The sequence below is a fragment of the Tenebrio molitor genome, chromosome 5 (assembly GCF_963966145.1).
Source record: "Tenebrio molitor chromosome 5, icTenMoli1.1, whole genome shotgun sequence".
Lineage (NCBI taxonomy): Eukaryota > Metazoa > Arthropoda > Insecta > Coleoptera > Tenebrionidae > Tenebrio > Tenebrio molitor.
The window spans coordinates 8,719,952-8,739,713 of NC_091050.1; the positions used below are offsets into that span (position 1 = coordinate 8,719,952).

The window sequence follows — 19,762 nt, forward strand, 5'->3', positions numbered from 1 at the left end:
TTCTTGACCCAAAATACGCACGTCGATCTAGGACGGTGGATTATTTAAGAGATTAAATCAAAAAACTAATTCGTTAGCGCAAATTAATTATTCGTTTTGTTGTCTCAGGTCCGAGTCTATCTCTCACATCTGTCTTTTTAAATGTCATTCGAGTCGTGGAAGAAATGAATGAAACGGACACATTAACTGAATTATTCAACAGTGAAAGGCTATTTTGATTTGTATTTCCATTTTACATACTGAAAGTGAATCTTTTCAGAGATATTTATCGCCCTCGTTATACAGTAATTTTGCTTTTAACGGTCAGACTAAAGATAACACGTTAACAAGATCCTGCTGATGTATTTATGTGTGAAATCAACATTTCAGGACGCAACACTCCATCAGAGCTTTTCATACTTTTTTTTTAGTACAAAGAGATATTTCCATTTAAATTGTCTTTAACAGGATCGCTGTGGGCGTAGCTGCAATTTTTTCCAACCATTAAAATGTAATGTTAACAGTTCGTTTCGTGAATCCACCGAAAAAGACACAACTTTTTCAGTTTTTTTACGTACAAAAAAATTCCTTTTTGCTTGAAATTATTTCATGTAAACACAACATTTTTGCCGGAAGGACGACAGCACGATACGAATTCGACTGTGCCAATTAAAGTTGAAATTAATAGGTCACTGGGATGGAAACATTGAAATCTGATTAATGCAGTTAGCGTATGCAGAGTTGTTGGTGCATGAGCAGTCACTTTGAATATACCTTTATGTAAAGGGTTGTTTACCGTAGTGCGAAATCTGGGACACGTTGACATATTTTTTTTTTTAATTATTAAAACTACCATCTGATTCGATCTAAAAATATGAGATAATTAGCGACGGTATAATATGTAATTATTTTTTTGCTTTTACCTTTGACATTTACCTTGTAAAATTTGCATTTTTGGTGTAACTAAACCCGCTAGATATGTTGACCGTGACAAATCTTCCAAAAGAATTTTAATCGCTATGATTTATCCATTCACAAAACAATTTGTTTATTTTCAGCGTACTAATTGTAAACTTAAGTTTATTAGCTCTTGCCATTTTAATTGATTGAGACTAAAACAAAGGGGAGCTAATTGTTTACTGTCACAACCAGATCTAGATTTTTTTTTGATTACTATTAAGCATCCAATTTCACTGTAAATTGTTTGTACAGTAGCTAAGTGCACTCATTGGCTCACTCTGATTATTTTTATTATGAAATTTCTCAAATTATTTTCGTCTCGTAGACAATTGAGAGATTGATTTAAGATGTGAATTTTTCAAGGTGGCGTACGAGATGCGCTAATCTCTTTTGATAAGAGACGTAATTGTGGGAAAATATTTGTTTCAACAAAAACAAGGTTTCTGTCGTAAATTTGGAGATCATGTTATCGTAATAAAATTGATCAAATTGCCAGGGGGTATAACTTGTTAAGCTGCAAGTTTAAACGTGTTTGTACAGCAGAAGTTTTCGTAACGACTGTGGGATCTCATGTCCGTAATGAAATTACTTCAGGGCCAAAAATACGTTTACGGTTATTTTCGTATAAATTATCACCGTAGCGCGCACCCACGCTGATCATTATTAGCAGTTCGCTTCACAATGTGAACAAAAATGCAGTATCAGTTTGTTGACGAACAGAACCTGAGATCTAAAGTAATTGGTGTGTGCGATCGCTTCATTCATGCGAATATTCAGTTGCAATATCTATTTCAGTCCAGAGCATACAATATCGACAAATCTGGCTGCGGACATGGGCTAAAGATGCAGAGCTTCAGTAATTTGCTACATTTAAATAACCAGCAGCACAGCTTACACAGCCACAACAAATACCACAACCATCATATTTACAATCACCATTTTCATCACGGAAATGTGGGACCCGCATTTACCACCAACGTTGAGAATTGTCACGAAATTCCCAGTAAAGACCCCGTCCTCGACACCGGTAACGCGTCTTTGGGCACCTCCCCCAAAGTGGAGTACTCGTCGTCGCCGAAGAACAACTTCCTCCACAAGAACCACAACCACCACCACCATTCCATCCAGGAGCTGATAAGACACTTCGGGAAGAAAGTGCAACACTGGAGGACGGACGCGGGTTACCGCAGGAGTTCCTGCACCGAAGACGGGAACAAGTACGAGGAGGACTTCAGGAGCAGGAGCAAATCGCTGGACGCGGCAACGGGACGGCGCGTCCTCGGCGATTGCGAGGCCACCTACAGGATCTACGATGCCATCCTGAAGGAGGGTAGGTTGCGAAAAGGTGGTTCTTCGCCGCGGACCGGATCGATCTGCATATTGTTGACATCGAAATTTAATCATAACTTTGTACTTTGTCATGACACAGCCGTACAAATGACTTTTTAAAAAATCCAATTTTGTTGGTGGAGTTTCGACTGAAATGCTTTGAAATTAATTCGCGAGAGAGTGTCGCTCGAAATAGAAGGGTTGCGAGATGTACAAGTTAACTGTGTTTGCCATAACGGAACCAACAGGGAGATCCATTTACAACATTGTAATGTAATTTTGTTACGGCGATGATTGTTATATATTTTGGGTCGGAGATTTTGCTAATGTTGACCTATCGCATCGTTCATCTTGTCACCCAAGACAGGGGTCTGATGCTGCCGGATGAGTGATGGTAGTTCCATTTGACAGCTTTGATAGAACGTGATTCGCACTCTTCTTTTGTTATAAATATTTATGTTTCCGCTATAATCGAATCCAGTTTCGACGAAATCGGAAAATTACGAAGACGCAAGGTAAATTTTCCTTCGTCAACAAATTGACAACCATTAAAAAAACAAATCTAATTCTGAAAGTTGACGATGTCGTTTAAACTACATATTTAGTTTTGTAATGTACGCTACAAAAATATTATCAAGCTTTAAATAAAAATTATTAAAATAAATGGCTACACATGAAAGTGAGTGTTTTTTTTATTAAAGGATTTTCCACGATCCCACGTCAAATGAGATCTACAAAAATTATATTTTTTTAAATATTTATATAACATTTTGACAGTCATAAATTATGACGGAATTAAAATAGAAATTTTGATACGTTGATTTACAACAATTCAAAATCGTTATCTTTTAAATCCCGCTAATGTGTCAACTTTTGTATTTCCTTTGTAATTTACAATGTGTATTACACAATGCGTTCGGTTTTATTTCTGTGGGGTCTTTGACACTCGTCTTAATTTCTTTGTGGTTATTTTTTCCTGATAAAATGCGGTGATACACAATTTTAACAAAACTAAAGTTTCAAGGATACCAAATTAGATTCGCAGTGCAGAATTTTTTTTTAACAGCAACAGCTGTTGTTCCGGAACAACAACATAATTAAAGACAAGAAATGTAAAATGCTAAGTAAACTAAATTTTATTTATCATGCCTATCAATATACGTATTTGTGTTATCTTTTTCGTTGTTGGTTCGTCATAAATTTACATTTTGATGTTGCGATATAAATATGTATGCACTTATTTTATCATCTTTTGTGGGGTCGATAGGGTTGACAATGTGCCAGCCAATTCGTCTATGCGACAGGGACCCCGACGACAGTCTTTCTCATTTTCGATATTTTGACTGATGATAGGAAAAATTTACACGTTACGAGGCTTTTAAAAGTAAAGGTGATAACGGTAAAGCAAACAAAACATTTTGATAACGTTATTTGCAGATCAGTTCATAATTCTGTTTTATTTGGTTTTGTTAAAATGTAATTTCGCTTTATTGGTTGCATTCTGTTTAACTTTTTTGTGCGCAGAACCATTTCTGGAGGTTACTGGGTAGGTAAGAATGTGTTTTTGATAAGGAGCTCCAACCGCATGGAGTTGTTCGAAGCGATCCCAAAATACGCAAAATATTTGTGCATAAAAGTGTAGCAACTGTCATACATATTCTCCTTCAGCTGGATGAGTGCAGAATCGCAGAAGTTTACCTACCCAATTACATCCAGTTTTACGTAAATATTGCCTTATCCACTTATTGTTGTGGAAACATGAATTTACTCTTGATAGTGACAGCTTTATCTTTTTTGTTATCGAATTGATTTACTTACACAGCGAGAAATTTGTCCATATGATTGTGTGTTTGTCATGTGTTGAAACCAGATGATGAACATTCACCGTGGCTACTACTACCAAGGTATACAATACATACACTAATTGTTAGGTATAATAATCTGTGTGCACTAATTGGGTCTATGGTCCTGTAAAGTATCCAAACAAAATTAATGGCGTTAATTTATGGTCAACCCTAGTGCCGGAGTAAATAAAATCCAAGTATATCTTGACGAAACGACCCATCGAACGTTAAATAAATGACTCATTTAAATGTCAGACGATGCCATCAAGATGTACCGTGGACGTCGTTCCAGAGACACGTACGATGTCAGCAGAAAATCTCCCTGTCGTGTTCAGCGCGACATGTGTAACGCGTCTTCGTTTTACCTCCTACGCTTTTGATAACAAGCTCCGCTCGAATAATGCATTATTCATCATCATTTGGATAGATTTCAAATAGGCATTGTTTTTGTTCTTAGGGGCGCATTTGAGGCAGAGATCTCTAGACACCGAAAGGCGGCGGCAATCCCTCGGTACCATCCTCCCCCACAGAGCTTCAGACGCTTTCGTCGATCCTTACCACGCCGCAATTCTCTTCAGAGATGCCAGAGGGGTGAGTAGATTTTCATAAATGCGCGAACAGATTCGCTCGTGTATCGACATTACAGCGCTCTTTGTGAGCGTGCGAAAGGTGGCGCCCTCTGTGAAGTGTATTTCGTATGGATGTGTCGACGAGTGGTGTCGCGGTGTACACGAGTTGTTTCTGTAAATATCGCGGTTTTCTCTTTTAGTTGGTTTATTCGCCGATGCGAAAGGAAAATAAGCGAAGTTTACCTCGTTTGGTCGGTCTCGTACTTGTGAAACTTCCAGTGTTTATTTTCGGTTTATGTGCATAAATTATAGCGTAAAATATTTAGACTTCCATGTTTCCAATATTACATTACATTTACTAATGCCGTAATTTATACTCGGCTGAGTTCGGGAGTGTGTTTGCCTTCTTTGAACTCGATCGGACTTTTGTTTCGCACAGTTTTTGAATGTTCGAAATTTGTTGGGAAATTAATTAGTGTTTGTCGGGGAGTAAAACATTTTAGTACGAATTAATTAAGGGTTTTTGTGCAAACAGAAAGAAACGGCAGCGCAACACAAAATAAACACAACATCTGTTTCTTTACAAAGTCAATATAAATTACTTCTGTTTTACTATGTTGTCCGTGAAGGTTCGAAACTCGAAAAAATTTAAATTTAGCAGCTTGGTACCACTATACAATAAATTTATGCCAGATAATGAACCTGAAAAACAGCCTTGTGTTAGCGTCAAGGTCTATTTAAAAGAGGATCAAACAACAAAAAGGGTCTTCAAATATTTGGTCGTTAGAAAAATTTCGCGTCTCTTTGTCTCCTAATTAACTTTGTTGTGAAGGATTTTTTAAAAGTTTACTTTGCAAGACGATAGGTCAACATAAATTAACATAAATAGTGGTTTTCGGGTTGTAGCAGTTTAGTAAATACGTAATTTTTACTGTCCGAGATTTTTTGTTATTATAAAAACGCTTCCCATAATAATTTGTGCAATTAGTTTTGACCGACCCAGTGGATTTTCTTATTGATCATCACGGTTTGTTACTCTGTCAAGTCTTGAAAATATCGAAATGATTGCTTTTAACTGCTTGACTTGACTGGATTATTGGATGACAGTACTATCATGAATTGGCTTGATTAAACGTCTTAGGTCCTCTCGGATGGTGGTTCTCCTTTTTTTTTATATAAATAAGCTATAAATAGCAACATTAACAAAAGATGAATAGATCTGAAATAGATATTCCTGACAAACTACACTCTATCATTCAATTAAAAAAAAAAAGAAAAACAAAGATCGGCGTGTGACTCGGTCATCCAATTGTCAAAATAAATGTCGCTCAAAAAGATTTGTAAGTTGGGTCTTGAATAACAAAATCTTAAATTTATATGTACATTCTTTCTCTTGACGTATTACAGGCAAAATTTGTACGAACGTATGTGCTTGTATCCAAAGAATTACCGAACAGATTTTGATGGGGTCTCGCAAATATGTAGTTAATGTATTTCTTAACTTAAGTTTTTATGCACAAACCACTCTGACTGGGGGCAGAGTAATGAGAAAAACGATGAATTTTTGTAGCAAACAGTCATGTGGTTGCCTGGCAACAACGTGTTCACGAGGCATCCTAAAGTATCGGGTGTTCATTTAAATTTCCCGTCAAAGCTGGCGTTGAAGAGCCGATTGTGAACGCACCATTCGACGTCAGTCTGCACACTAAAAACACAAACAACGCAAAAAGTGGGGTTGGATTTAAACAGCTGATCCGTAATCCGTTGCGCGTTCACAATCGACTCTTCAACGCCAACTTTGACGGAAAATTTAAATGAGCACCCGATAGAAGTGTTCATGATTAAACTTGTGACAATGACGAGCAATCAATTTTTGTACATGCGAGAGTTACTGGATTTAGATGCAAAAAAACTTCTGATTTCACTTTCACTTGTAAGAGATTGGTTAGAAGATTTCAAGTAATCTATTAAAGAATAAATTAATATTAAGATCAATGTGACAATAAAGAATATTCAGAAGTATTATTATTTATTAGTAAATTCTCACTCTGACAACAAAATTTATACGAACCAATCTCAGAGTTCTATTTTTTTACTGCACCCCTCCAAAGTTAATTGAATCAGCTTCATTATTAATCTGCCCACATTTTTATCGGTACATTTTTTACAATTAATTAAACACCCACCTTTTTTTTTCTACAACATATAGGAGAATTTCATAAAATGAAAGTCAAGTTGAATGTGGTATATTTTTGAACAAAAATCTTTTTTGAGCGCTATAAAAAATCTGATTTTAGACAGTGTTGTTATTGTAGCTTTTAAAAGAAACCTAGATTTTCTTTGATTAATTAACAAAATTATTGGCATAGTATGCCGATTTATTTCTGGCAACATTAAAACCCACGTAAATAATTTTAATGTGAATAGATTGGCTAAATTCTAAGTTCAAATTACGAATATTTTTAACAGCAGCCAAAATTTAGATTTAGAGCTAAGTTGGACGGCGAGATGCATCCCCCAGCTGTTATCATCTCGAGGTGAAAAAATATTCCCGTCGAGTCGGTACCAGATGCATCCCTTTATTCAAAACGTGAGGTAGTTTCTATGATAAATTATGCATCAAGCGTTTGAGATGTTTTTCATTGCTACGACATGCGTTCAAGTTCAGTGTCGATGGTTTCATTGGTTTTAATTTTTTATACGATTTTTTTATTACATGAGACAATCATGTCATAAAAGAAACAATATGTGTCTACATGTTATTGATGGCATGTTACTAGAAATATGCAGAAAGTTCCAGTTTTCGATAAAAATGTGTATACAATAAATTGTTATCTTTTCAAATTCGATCATTCTGCAAAAATAGGTTGATTTAAAATATATTTGTGAACCCAACGAGTGTATTTTGTGTGTTTGTAACAAAATATAATGTTCTGTAAGAATTATCATTTAATCAGTACATCTGTTATTTGCGATGCATCAACCAACACATATTCTTTTATAGATATGTAAATGATTTGCGTTATATTAATGCACATTTCTAGTTTTACTGCGTTGACATTTTAGTCGGATATCTACTAATTAATTTCTTATTAGTAGTAAAGCACGTGTGCAATAAAGAGCAGGAATTCAAAGTGTTAATGTTGAGACAAGACTTACAACGCTGGCAACAAAATAAAATGTTACATTAATTTATTGATTTGGATTTGACGTTTTCAATTTGTACCTTAAAAATGAGGTAATTGTTGCGAAAGTAAGTTATAAAAAAGTGCGGTCCTGGAGCGATGCTTATTTCCTAAACATAAATTATTTTGCTGAAAGAAACTTTTCAGTGGATGTGTTTCGGGCGTCGTTTGTGAAATTTTTATTGTCAAACCAAGGCCAACAAAAACACTTGTTAGTCAAAACTAGCCACAATGTGTATACTTTGCGAAGACTTTATTGCTGGGCAATATTTATTCTGCGCTTTGAAGCCGTCCAGCGGTCGGACTTGAAACGAAACGAGGACATGGGAACCCGGAGTCCCGACAATTCTCCCCATTGATCGGCTCGCAGGCCCGGAACCGCGTCTTGTTGGCCTTGGCAATGACTTAAATGCGACCGTGCGATGGCCCAGTCACTCCTCTGCATGTTGTGAGTCAGGACGAAAACAAGCCGTTCCTGCTCCGTCTCGTTCGCAGGAAAACGTCTCGTTTGCGGTCACGTCACGTCCGAATCCGGTGCGAAGGATAAAGCGAGAGAAGCTCGCCTCGGACCGTCCACACCGTCCGTTTTCAGGCCAGAACAAGGACGGAACGTTTTCACGTGTGAGGATCCTACACGTTTTGTGTTCCCAATGTTTATCAATTCAATGGTCGACGCAGGCGTGGTGCCGTTGGGTTCTCTTCATTTTTATTTGTATAATCGGTACGGCAGTACGGATGATTTGATGTGTTTGTTGTCGATGGTGAACGTGTGCGGTTTCTCATCCGAACTCCGGTAACCGGACTCGAACTCCATCGGCGGACCAAGTTCCGGACTCCCGGCGCCGAGTCGCTGCTACGTGCAACAAGTGAAATTCGCTTCTTCGCAGCGACAATGCCGAAGCCCCACGTCGGGCTTGCTCTCGCACGATTCTAATTATTTTTCGGGATGGGGTCGAGGATGAACGGTGGTGTTTAATGCAGCACAGTGTGAAGACGGGTCCTGATCTGTTTGTCTCTTGCAAATTTAATTTCACGCCGTTGTAAGGTTTAATTAGTCGCCTACGACATTTCTCGCCGGTTCATCATGTTTGTGTTTAGATAACGCCGAAATTTCAGATAGTACGGGGCCAATATTGACATTTGCTATCGAATTTTAAATAGCGACCAAGAGGCTGAAGCGTGCAGGGTACCACGGTATTGTTGTGTTTACGGTAAAGCGACCTTGGAGAGGGAGCAAACGTGTGCGAAAAGTTTCTAAGATGTTCGTCTATGACATAATCGTTGTGTTTACTACAACTTCTTTGGCTTTCGGACTGGGTCGATCAATTTTCGAGGGAAAAAAGTCCGGTCCGCAGGAGTCGCACAGTGTGGTGGGCGTTCGGATTAAGCGCGTATCATATTTGTTAGGCAAATTGGTCCAAATATTCACAAAGAAAGACATCCAGTCGACCACCGTGATGAGAATTTCAACGAGCTTTTAACCATTAGAATGGTGTGGGTATTCGGTCACCCATTAAACACCTACTGTTCTCGAGTAATTTCGTTATAAATAAATTACAGAAACTGTGGGGACCTTCAACCGAATTAATCGGAGGGTTTGAAAATTGCCAATCTCCCTTTCACAAACTGAACTGAATTCCTGTCGGTGTTGTTAACACGTGGTCGATCAAAATTGAAATTTTCTTCGGCATTGCTATAAATACCACCGTTGAGAATGAGCGCAAACGCAACCGATTTACATGTATAATAAATTGTTGTGTTTTTTAACATAAACCAGTTGGGAACGATGGTATTTTTGATATGTACCATGACATCATAGAATTATCGCACTCTCTTGCAAGACAAACAATTTCGATTGTTTGTTGATGGAAACGTTTTCTTTTTTTTTTTTTAATTGCACAAATGTCGAAAACAATTAACTTGGCCAAGTTGGCAAATCAATTTTTTTACGATTACTTCGTGAAAACGTCAAATTAAAAATATAAATTGACCGGAGCCGGGTTTAGAGATATTTTTCGTAGGTACGTCGATATCTGTGGAATATCTTGTTATGCTTCGTACGATTCGGATTTAATCATTTTTATAAAATTCAAATGAGAAAATCTATTGAAATGTATTTATGCCGATGCTGTTTGTGCACTGGAAATGGTTTATTTATGGTGATTTATTTTTTTTTTTTCTATTCTGTAGTTACGTAGTTTCTCAGTGGAAACGATATTATCCGTTGTAGTGATTATTTTCGCAGCTGAATTTTACACACATGAATAATAGATTGTTGCTTGTGCGGGATAGTTAATTGTGCGCCTCTTCGCTGTCGTATTTGTAACAAAGCTCGAATCGAAGCTTCCGCACTGGGGGTGTAATCATAGAACTCAATATTTTTTACGCATCGGTAATGAGATTGTGGTGGTTGTTATTGTCATGTCAACGCGTGAATGGGAGAGCGTGTTTGGGGTGGTAAATACTGAGAGGGTAGTAGAGTCGATACCTTCACCTTGTGATAACCCGAAATCGATCGTGATCGCCCCTCTCGCTTTTCGCCGATTCTTTTGTTTGTAAATGAAAGTTAATTTTGACCGGGTTTACGCATTTCAAGAGAAACAAGCAGATCGCTATCTTTAAACGTTTCGCCCAGATTTATTGCACACGTGAACAATCATTACGGATTCGGCTCGACGAGTGTAGAATTAAAATATTGCGGGGCCGAGACATTGTCGCCGCGGATCAACCCGAAGGAATTCTCCTCTCAAGCGTTCATTTTCAGGTTGATTGAATCAGGGAGGGAAAATGATTTTGTAAAAAAAATACCGTCGATTGATCGAGTTACACTCGCAACGGAAACGTAGATTTCGCGACGGAACTAACAACGTGGGGGGTATGTGAGGGGTCGATGAGGTTGACACGGAGGCGGCCAGAATGTTTCGGCGATTTTCGTCGCTAGAGTCCAACGCCACCCCCAAGATATCGCCGGCGCCTTCGCCGCCCCTCACGCCGCCCGTCACCTCGGGAATCTGGAACTGGTATTCCAGGTTGACGAACAATGCCAGGAGGAAACCGCTGGTGTTGTCGCCGAGGGCGTTCGTCAAGAGAGCGCTGGTAATGCGATCGGCGAATTCTGTTAACTGACACCCACGTTTCAGGATTATTTTCAGGAGGATAATGTGTTTTTTTTTCTGTTTCAGTTACCTGTCGTCGATCCGTTCCTAGAAAAAGTCAATATATCGGATTTAGGTGAGTCTTCCGTTTTAATTAATTTTTTTGTTTCTGCAACGGAACCTTGTGCGAGACTGTTTTGGCACGCGATAATGTTTGTTTACGCGGCGATTTTTTTCCGACAGTGGCCAATGTCTCCAATACGTGTTCCCAGGATCGATATTATCCTGCAAGTCGGATAATTAAAAGTAAACGAACGAAATGGGCTCAGTAAATTGTTTATCAAGCCATCTATTATTAACTGGGAAGTTAGATGTGTTGCATTCGAGTCAGTCAACTCTGATGAACGACAAAGTCACTCTCCGGACACGCGAAGCTCCACGGTGCGATATCAGCAAGAAATTCACAAATTGAAGCTTTTTTAAAAGATTGGGAGATTTTTGTTGTTCATCATTCGAAAAATAGTTTTCTAAAAAAATCTCTACAGAATGGGCAAATAACAGTTGGAGTGTATTCAACGATGCTCCCGTTCTAAATACTTGCCATTCCTGCGTGCATGTCGAAAACACGACGTGTTTCGTTTTGATTTTTTTGGTTGAAACGCGAGAAGCCGAACCGAAAATGGTCGTTAATGTTGCAAATGTGGAAAACATTTTTTAAGGTGTCGAAAATCTCCAATGATTTGTGGGAATGGGTGGGTAATGGAGGACGGAAAGCGTTGACAGCGGCGGTTTTTTTACAGTCGATTTGTAACGGAAAAATGGTGTGGCTGGGTGAAAGTCTTTGACAAATCGTCTTGCAGATTATCCGTAACAGATCCCAAAAAATCTGGGATTTTTACTTCACATGTGTTGGGACTAGTGAAATCCGTCGATAAATACTAGAAATGGCATGAAATTTGCTTGGAGATTAATTCGGATAATCCAAAAGATCATTTAAATAACTAGTAGTGGCTTCATTTGTATTCGATAGATTTTATCGATTTGCATGTTTATGTATAAATTATTCTTTTATCGGATACAATAACATCCACGGGAAAATTCCACTTGTCATTCGACAGCACAAAAATAACAAAACGAATTTTTAATACATACCTAATTCACTTTTATTTTATTATTATCAATTTTTATTGTTTTAACAACATTAAATATTTGTTTTGAATCTTCTTAATCCCCAGATTATGTTTACAAGTTGCTAAACGATCCTTTCGTGTTGTGTAATAGATAAAAAGTACAAACAATTTTTTATGCTTCAATTTTACACTTTTCTATTGATTTATTAGTTATTTCGTGTAAATTGACAAAACCCGAACGTGTATGATTTGAGTTGCAACTTGACATGAAACGAAAAAATTGGCTCGAGTGTTTTCACGGCGGACAAAACATTGAAAAGTATCTGAAAAATTCTGTCGCACTTCTGAATTTCCGCTGGAATGTTTGTGTTTTTGAGTGATCGACACGAGCATGCATCACAACGCTAGTTTGAATTAATTTTTTTTTGTCGTTATTTTCGCCATTTTGCCATTGAATTTTAATGTGTATTCAAGGCCGAGCATCAAAATCGATTTGTTTATTGTCTATCATCAGACTGTTTGCTTTGGACTGACTGACATCAACTTGCAGGATATCAAACGTAATGATGATGATGGTTCCATTACGAATCGCTGACAGTCAGCTGCTGTAATCAAGCATAGTGCACATTTTTATCTTGTCCGTCACGTTAATTACCCCGACTTAATTAGATTAGCATTTTCTCCCCAGATCACGAAGGTGGGTCACACATATCGTGTCGACATTTCGGCGCACAAAGAACCGCAAAGGAAAAAGCGTTTCAAAGGATCACCGCCGCAGAGCGCTATTAATACCTAAAACACCTCTAGTATTAATAATTTTTATGGGCGCATTTCGGCAAGCGGCCAGGCCGTCAGGAATCGATCAACAACCGGAACGAATTCCGTAATCCTGCTGCGCTTTGTTCCTGCAACCCGTCGAATAATGCACCACATCCTGGTATATTTAGTGCACGCACGCTAATTATAGGTGGCGATCTATTCCAGGTGGAGGTTAGAGTATTTGTGCACGACCGGGTTCGAGGGCGTTTTTTGTCTACTTACTTATTATTACGTTTTGTGCTTTTCTCGGTTTGGCAGGTGCTTGGGGATTTTATTTTGATTTCAAGAAAAATGGAGTTTGGCACGGCACTATCAATTTATGGGAAATGAAATGTATAATGACCGCAGGAATTTTTATTTTCGTCCGGCGGGACAATTAATAAAAGTTACAGCGAGGGGCTTTGTGGCAACCCACCTCCTCGAAAATAGACGTTTCGCTAATGCCGTTATACAATGGAAAGGAACGACGGCTAATTACGTTGCGTCGAAAAAATCCTGCAAAGTCCTGGAACGAGTTTTTCCCCTTGGTTAGTTACGACGGTCATATTTTGGTTAATGAAATTATAATTCACATAATATCTCTTGTTACGACTTTGAAATTTTCCAGGCCTAAATTAATAATAATCAACGCGGTAACGAGCAGGTGTTTGCTAGTTTGTTTTTTTTTACAAAGAGGAGTGAAAATTTTCACTTGACGGGTAGCTTGCGTTGTCCAGATTTTTGCAATATTTTTTTTTTATATAAACGCTAATAATAGATTCGGATTCGGTGTTGGCAGTTGGTTTCGACATAGATGACCAAAATTTGTGCGAAAAAATGGGAAGATATTTTTTATTGGATCAAGTTATGGGGTCGTAAAAGTGAACCCTGGAAGTTTCCGTTTGCACGTTTCAGTCGAGCCAAGGTCTCGCAGTCTTAAGGGTGAAGGGTGCAGGTTGGGGGTTGATGAATAAATAATTACGGCCAGTGTCACGGTGAGCACAGGTCTTTGAGTTAATACCTTATTGAATTACTGTGTCGCACGTCATCCAATTATGTATTAATTATTATTTGTACGAATTCAATTCGACCCTCGTCAATTATGTACGCTCTAAAAACCGATAATGGATTTGATAAAGTGTCCGAAAATAAATCGCCTATAGGAACGGATGCTTTGGAAACGGATTCAATAAAAGCACTCGATTACAGCGACTGCGTTAATTTAATTGTTGAAGACCACCTCTGACACTGTTATCGAGAAGATTAAGTATTGTGACCCTGCAACACACACACATACACACACTCACACATATGTCTTGGAAGAGGAGAGTGTTTAGCGTTGCGGAGCCAGTAGGAGAAAATTTTTGAGTAAATTTTGAGGCCATTTCGTTCGTTAATTAGCGCATCACTGTGGCAGCAAATACCGAATAACAGCATCATTTTTCGTTAATGATATCGGCGACTGGCGACGTCCGTTCAGTATTTTGGCAGCTGGTCCATACGACGCCAATAATAGCTTGACGTTTTACATCGCCAGTGTTTCACGGGGCTCCTTGCGCGAATGTTAACTCAGATTCGGCGTGTTACTGGATTAAACGAAAGAGTGCTTTCTGTGCTTCAAGATTTCGTGCCGAAACTGAGCTTCCCTGTCGGTTTTGTTCCAACTGGCGCAAATTCCCTCATTCACCTTTTTGTTGTTGTTGTGGTTGTTGATGTGATGTAATATTGTTTTCGTCGTCGGGTCAGTTTTTTGTTTCTGTATCGCGGGGGGGCCGCTTAAGCTCCCAACTGGTAAACATTGGCGGATTTTTTCAACGAAAAGAACATGTCGAAACTCTGATAATCCGCTGACCTCTTGAGCCATTTCGCGATAAGTCGCTTCTGTTCCATGTTAATCTGGCCGAGTTGGCTTTATTTGTTGTCATTAAGAAGAGGAAATTTTGGCAATTGAGTGGTTCGTGTCGGTGGCGGACGTCTGGCCCCGTCGGGAAGTGGCAAGAAGTTTAATTTCGCGGCCAGCCATGCGGTAACGGTTCTTGCACGGTGCAATTTGTCGCGGGTGGTATTTTTTGCGACATTGTTCTTTTTGACGCGTCGGTCAGGGGTATTTCGTGATCGGTGCCATGTGGGTGGTTGGCGCTGGGTATGTTACGTCTGCACATCTTCTCGAACCATGTCCGTCTGTTTCTCCCCGCGATAGAAGAGGAAGAGGAGTTTTATAGCATCGATCAGATCAAGGAGTTCGAGTATGTGTCGCCGGAGTACAAAGAGTGGCTCGCCGACCTCCTCGAACAAGGTACACGAGAACCACCACCGTCGGGAGGTACTTGCACGTTCAACCTGTCGATTGACATTCGCGTGGGACTAATTCGATCATTCACGGTTTTAAAACGCTTCCTGTTGTCGTGACCGACTTTGCGTTCTGTTTCGCCACGAGCTGTATCAATTTTTGTTTCAGAAGAGGATGAATCTCAAATATTCGTCAAGTTCTTCAAGTTCCACAAGTGCTATGATCTCATTCCGACCTCCGCCAAGCTGGTCGTCTTCGACACGCAGCTGCTGGTCAAGAAGGCGTTCTTCGCCCTCGTCTACAACGGTAAGATCCAAAACTTCTCCCGGTCTTTCATTAGTCGTGCTAGCGTGCACGATAATTGATTACTTGAACGACTATAAATAACTCATTTTCCGTTTGTTTACTTCCCGAGCCGTGAACACCTTGAATTTTTGCCAATTAAACGTCGAGGAAAATGCAAGCTGTGCATGTGTCATGGATTTTCCGAGATTTGGCTCGGCTGCCTAAACTTTTGATTTTTTTTTTGTTTGTTACGAAAAAATAGACCGAAATGTTGTGTTGAAAGTGTAAAAAAGTGCACTGCGACGAACTTGCATTTTTAGTATAGCGTGGCGCATCTGGGTCCAAGACGAGAGATTTTATCTTTTTTCATTAGCAGTCGTGACTCATAATTCTGTTCGTCCAAATAAAAGTAATTCGTTATTGTCTCGGAATTAAATTACCCACTGTAAATGAGAAAATTTTAAAGACGTCGTAAAGTTTAATTCTCGCTTTGAAACGGATGGAATCCATCAATTTCTTGGACAGTTTTTGATAAAAGTTTCCTCATAGTTAAGGGACAGGTGTCGGCTGTTGGATTGATGAAGTTTTGATTAGCTGAGCTTAGATACTTACAAATTTCAAATTGGATTAATTATAACTTTTTAGGGGAGGTCAATACTCGCATTTTCATCGAATTTTTGCCCGATTTTTAAATGAAGATTAAAAACACAAACAATGCAAAAAGTGAGGTTAGATTTAGACAGCTGATGAATGAACCACTCGTCTTAATAAAGAGTAAAAAGACTGATTTTTCAAAAACTGCAAACTAAAAACATTCAAAAAGTGAGGTTAGATTTAAAGAAGAAATCTAATTTCTTGTTCAATGAATGATAAATAAATAATAGAAAACGTTATACATACATTTTTTCACCACTTTTGTACATAGGTTCCATTCAAGGATGGAAACTAAAGATTTGAAAAGCGACCAAGTGTAAATAAAATTCATAAAAACCAAATTGCAAGAATTTCATTGAAGAGATTGTGTAACAACTGACATTTCTTTGGGTAGGAGCTGATCATGTTAGTACATACTTTTAACGTAAATGTACCAGTTATTAAAAATTGTTATACATAATTACAAAAAAAAAGGTGGAAAAATTAATATAAAACTTTGTTGACTGCTATTTTTTCACACTTCTCCTAATTTAGGAGGTGATTCACGAAGAATCCTTTTCCAGATGACATAAAATGTTTTTTTAACCTTGAAAGGAGTACACAATCCTTTCGTTTATTTGATAATATTTTTTTAATAAGTCATAATTCGAAATGATTTGTCGTTAGGCGTTCGCGCAGCGCCGTTGTGGGACAGCACCAGACAGGAGTTCGTCGGCATGTTGACCATCACCGACTTCATCAAGATCCTGAGAATGTACTACAAGTCCCCGACGGTGGCGATGGACGAGCTGGAAGAGCACAAGCTCGACACGTGGCGTCACGTCCTAAAGGACCAACGACCCTTAATATACATCAACCCTGATGCCTCCTTGTACGACGCCATCAGGACCCTGATCCACAACAGAATCCACAGGCTTCCGGTGATCGATCCCGAAACCGGAAACGTCCTGTACATCCTGACACACAAGAGGATACTGCGATTCCTGTTCCTATACGTGAGAAGTTTCGATTGAGTCGCGTTCGCCGATTGACCGATTGATTGCCCTTTGCAGATTAACGAACTTCCCAAACCTAGTTACATGACGAAAACTTTGCGCGATGTCAGAATCGGCAGTTACGAGAACATCGAGACGGCGTCCGAAGACACTTCGATCATCCTGGCGTTGAAAAAGTTCGTCGAGAGGCGGGTCTCGGCGCTGCCCATCGTGGATACCGAAGGCAGACTCGTCGATATTTATGCTAAATTTGACGTTATTGTAAGTATTCGATTGGAGTGGATCGAACGAACGGTTGCTCACTGAGGAGTTCGTTTGTTGCAGAATTTAGCCGCTGAAAAGACTTATAATGATCTAGACGTCTCGTTGAAGAAGGCTAATGAGCACAGAAACGAATGGTTCGAGGGTGTGCACAAATGTAAGCTCGACGAAACCCTGTTCACAATTATGGACAAAATCGTAAAAGCTGAGGTAAGGAAAAAACGAAACGCTTTATTAACGACGAAGAGTCATGTAATTGTAAAAAATGGAAAAAAAAAGATAATTGCCAATTATACCGTGTTATTAATTGAGCAGTGTCAAATCGCAGTGATAACGACGTCCAATCGTGTTTTATTTTTGCAGCGATGTTTTTTTTAATCTGGTAAATATTTCAAAGTCGAGTCCTGAAAGGTCCTGCTGATCAATGATCACTCGCTTGAATGGAGCCGCAACTCGGCTATTTTTAGACGGTGTTAAGAGCAAAATAACAGTCCAGGATCGCAATTTACCCTCGGAATTTTTTCCAAGCACAAATTGACATTTTACCCTCGTTTAAAGTGCGCACTTATGGACGAAAGTACAAATAGAATTTGGGTAGTGAATAAATTTTACTCGAAATATTTATTAATAAATCAAGCAGAACGTGAATTATGAGAGCTAGCACCGCTAGTGATCTAAAATTAAATTTGACATTGCGGATGGACCACATTGTAAAGCATGAGATAATAAAATAAAAATACAAACAGCTGAAAAAGCTGTTATGTATTTGTAAATGTGCCGTTCTTTTTATTGCATTCTTTGAAGCTTCGGGAATGAGATTTTTTGAGCGAGTAACAACAAGTAGTGACACTTTTATTACGTGTCGGTTTATTTGTGTTATTTTTTGCAGGTGCACCGACTGGTGGTGGTCGATGACGAGGACAAAGTGATCGGCATAATATCGTTATCAGATCTTTTCCTTTTCCTGGTGTTAAGGCCCTGCGGCGAGGACGGTTCTCCTGACGGCGTGGCTTCGGTGAGGGCGCAGGTGAGAGTCGTCGTTACTCAAGTCGACTGAGAAACTGACAGGGTTTGCGTTTCAGGATATCAGACTGCAGGAGAGCATCTCACAGTCTGAGAGGACCTCCTCGGCGGAAGAAGTATCCCAAACAATTCCCGAAGAAGAGGAAGACCCAACAGTAGAGAAAAATACTCAAGACGACAAATCCGAGAATCACAAGGATGATTCGGACACGAGTTTGCCGGACTCGCCCGTCATTGAAAGCAACCCGTTGCCGAACGAGAACACCATGTTCAGAGAGGTGACGGTGACGGGCGGCGGCGAATAAGCCCTTCGCTTAATTTGTTTTTCATTTTTTGGGTGATTAGTATTTAAGATAAGACGGTTCATGTTAGTTTTGAGCCGGTCCTGGATTGTTTCTTTGTTATCAGGACGTTGTTTATTTGCTATCCAGTGTGTCAGATATCAAGTGGACAGTGTCCGTTATACTTGTGATTGCGTGTCCAGAGGACGATAATATTTAAAAATGTACTTAATAAGTTATATACCAAAGACTGCTTACGTCATGGCGAGTGACGCATAAAAGAAACAATTCAGCTATGAATTAACTCATGGTGTGCTTTATTTATTTGTATAATATACTTCGTCTGATAGTGCTGTATAAAAGAGACAACTGGTTAAAATGTTATTGTTAAAAATAATATATAAATATAATGTGAAATGTTTCAGTTAGCTTTGTAACGTGCGGCCTCGACGGCGCTGCAAGCGGAATTCGGGGAGAATACCAGATAATTTTTACTTAATATGTAACAAAAAAGCCTTACAATTTGTACAATAGAGGGATTGGGTTTTCAGCGTCGTCGAAGCGACAAAATTTCTATCGATCCTTGGACAAGTCACGACTTATTTTGTAAATACTAGAGCGGTGGACAATATTTGAATATCATTCATTTCCCTTTTTTATTTCAGAGGCAGGAAGCAAAAAAAAGTTGTATCATGATGGATTGATCTACAGTTTTTAAATTTTATATATAAAAATTAAGCTAATCATTATGTACAGATCGAAATAAATGATATAAATGCGAGGTTAACTCAAAGTTGGTATTTGCTAATTTATTGTTAAGGTAGAATAAGATATACAACGATGTAGTACATAATATTTAGTAGTAAGGATATCATGGCCTATACGATGCTTAGTAAATGTGCATCTACCATGAACATTGTTTTATTTCGACCTAGCGTTTGCGCGATGCTCCTCCAGGAAATGTTGTTTATGCATCGGCGAAGCAACAAAGTATCGTTTATTTGCTCAGCACTATTGTTTATATATTTGTTGGCCTTGCTCACATGACTACATAAAAATTTTAACAGCGTTTTTACGTCCCGAT

At 38.8% G+C, this 19,762-nt stretch overlaps 1 protein-coding gene across 6 annotated transcripts in view; it reads left to right on the forward strand.

Moving 5' to 3' along the window:
• Positions 1-19,592, forward strand: part of SNF4Agamma (SNF4/AMP-activated protein kinase gamma subunit) — a 62,617-nt gene extending 43,025 nt beyond the window's left edge. For 5 of the 6 annotated variants that reach the window (XM_069049021.1, XM_069049020.1, XM_069049016.1 and 2 more), the window contains 8 exons: positions 4,570-4,703; positions 11,049-11,097; positions 15,348-15,485; positions 16,785-17,113; positions 17,171-17,374; positions 17,438-17,584; positions 18,264-18,401; positions 18,457-19,592. In XM_069049021.1, the coding sequence (XP_068905122.1) occupies positions 4,570-4,703; positions 11,049-11,097; positions 15,348-15,485; positions 16,785-17,113; positions 17,171-17,374; positions 17,438-17,584; positions 18,264-18,401; positions 18,457-18,702 (1,385 nt within the window). In that variant the 3' untranslated portion in view covers positions 18,703-19,592. The remainder of the gene's footprint in view (positions 1-4,569; positions 4,704-11,048; positions 11,098-15,347; positions 15,486-16,784; positions 17,114-17,170; positions 17,375-17,437; positions 17,585-18,263; positions 18,402-18,456) is intronic. The other variant, XM_069049019.1, reaches the window with a different exon arrangement.
• The last annotated feature ends 170 nt before the right edge of the window (positions 19,593-19,762 follow it).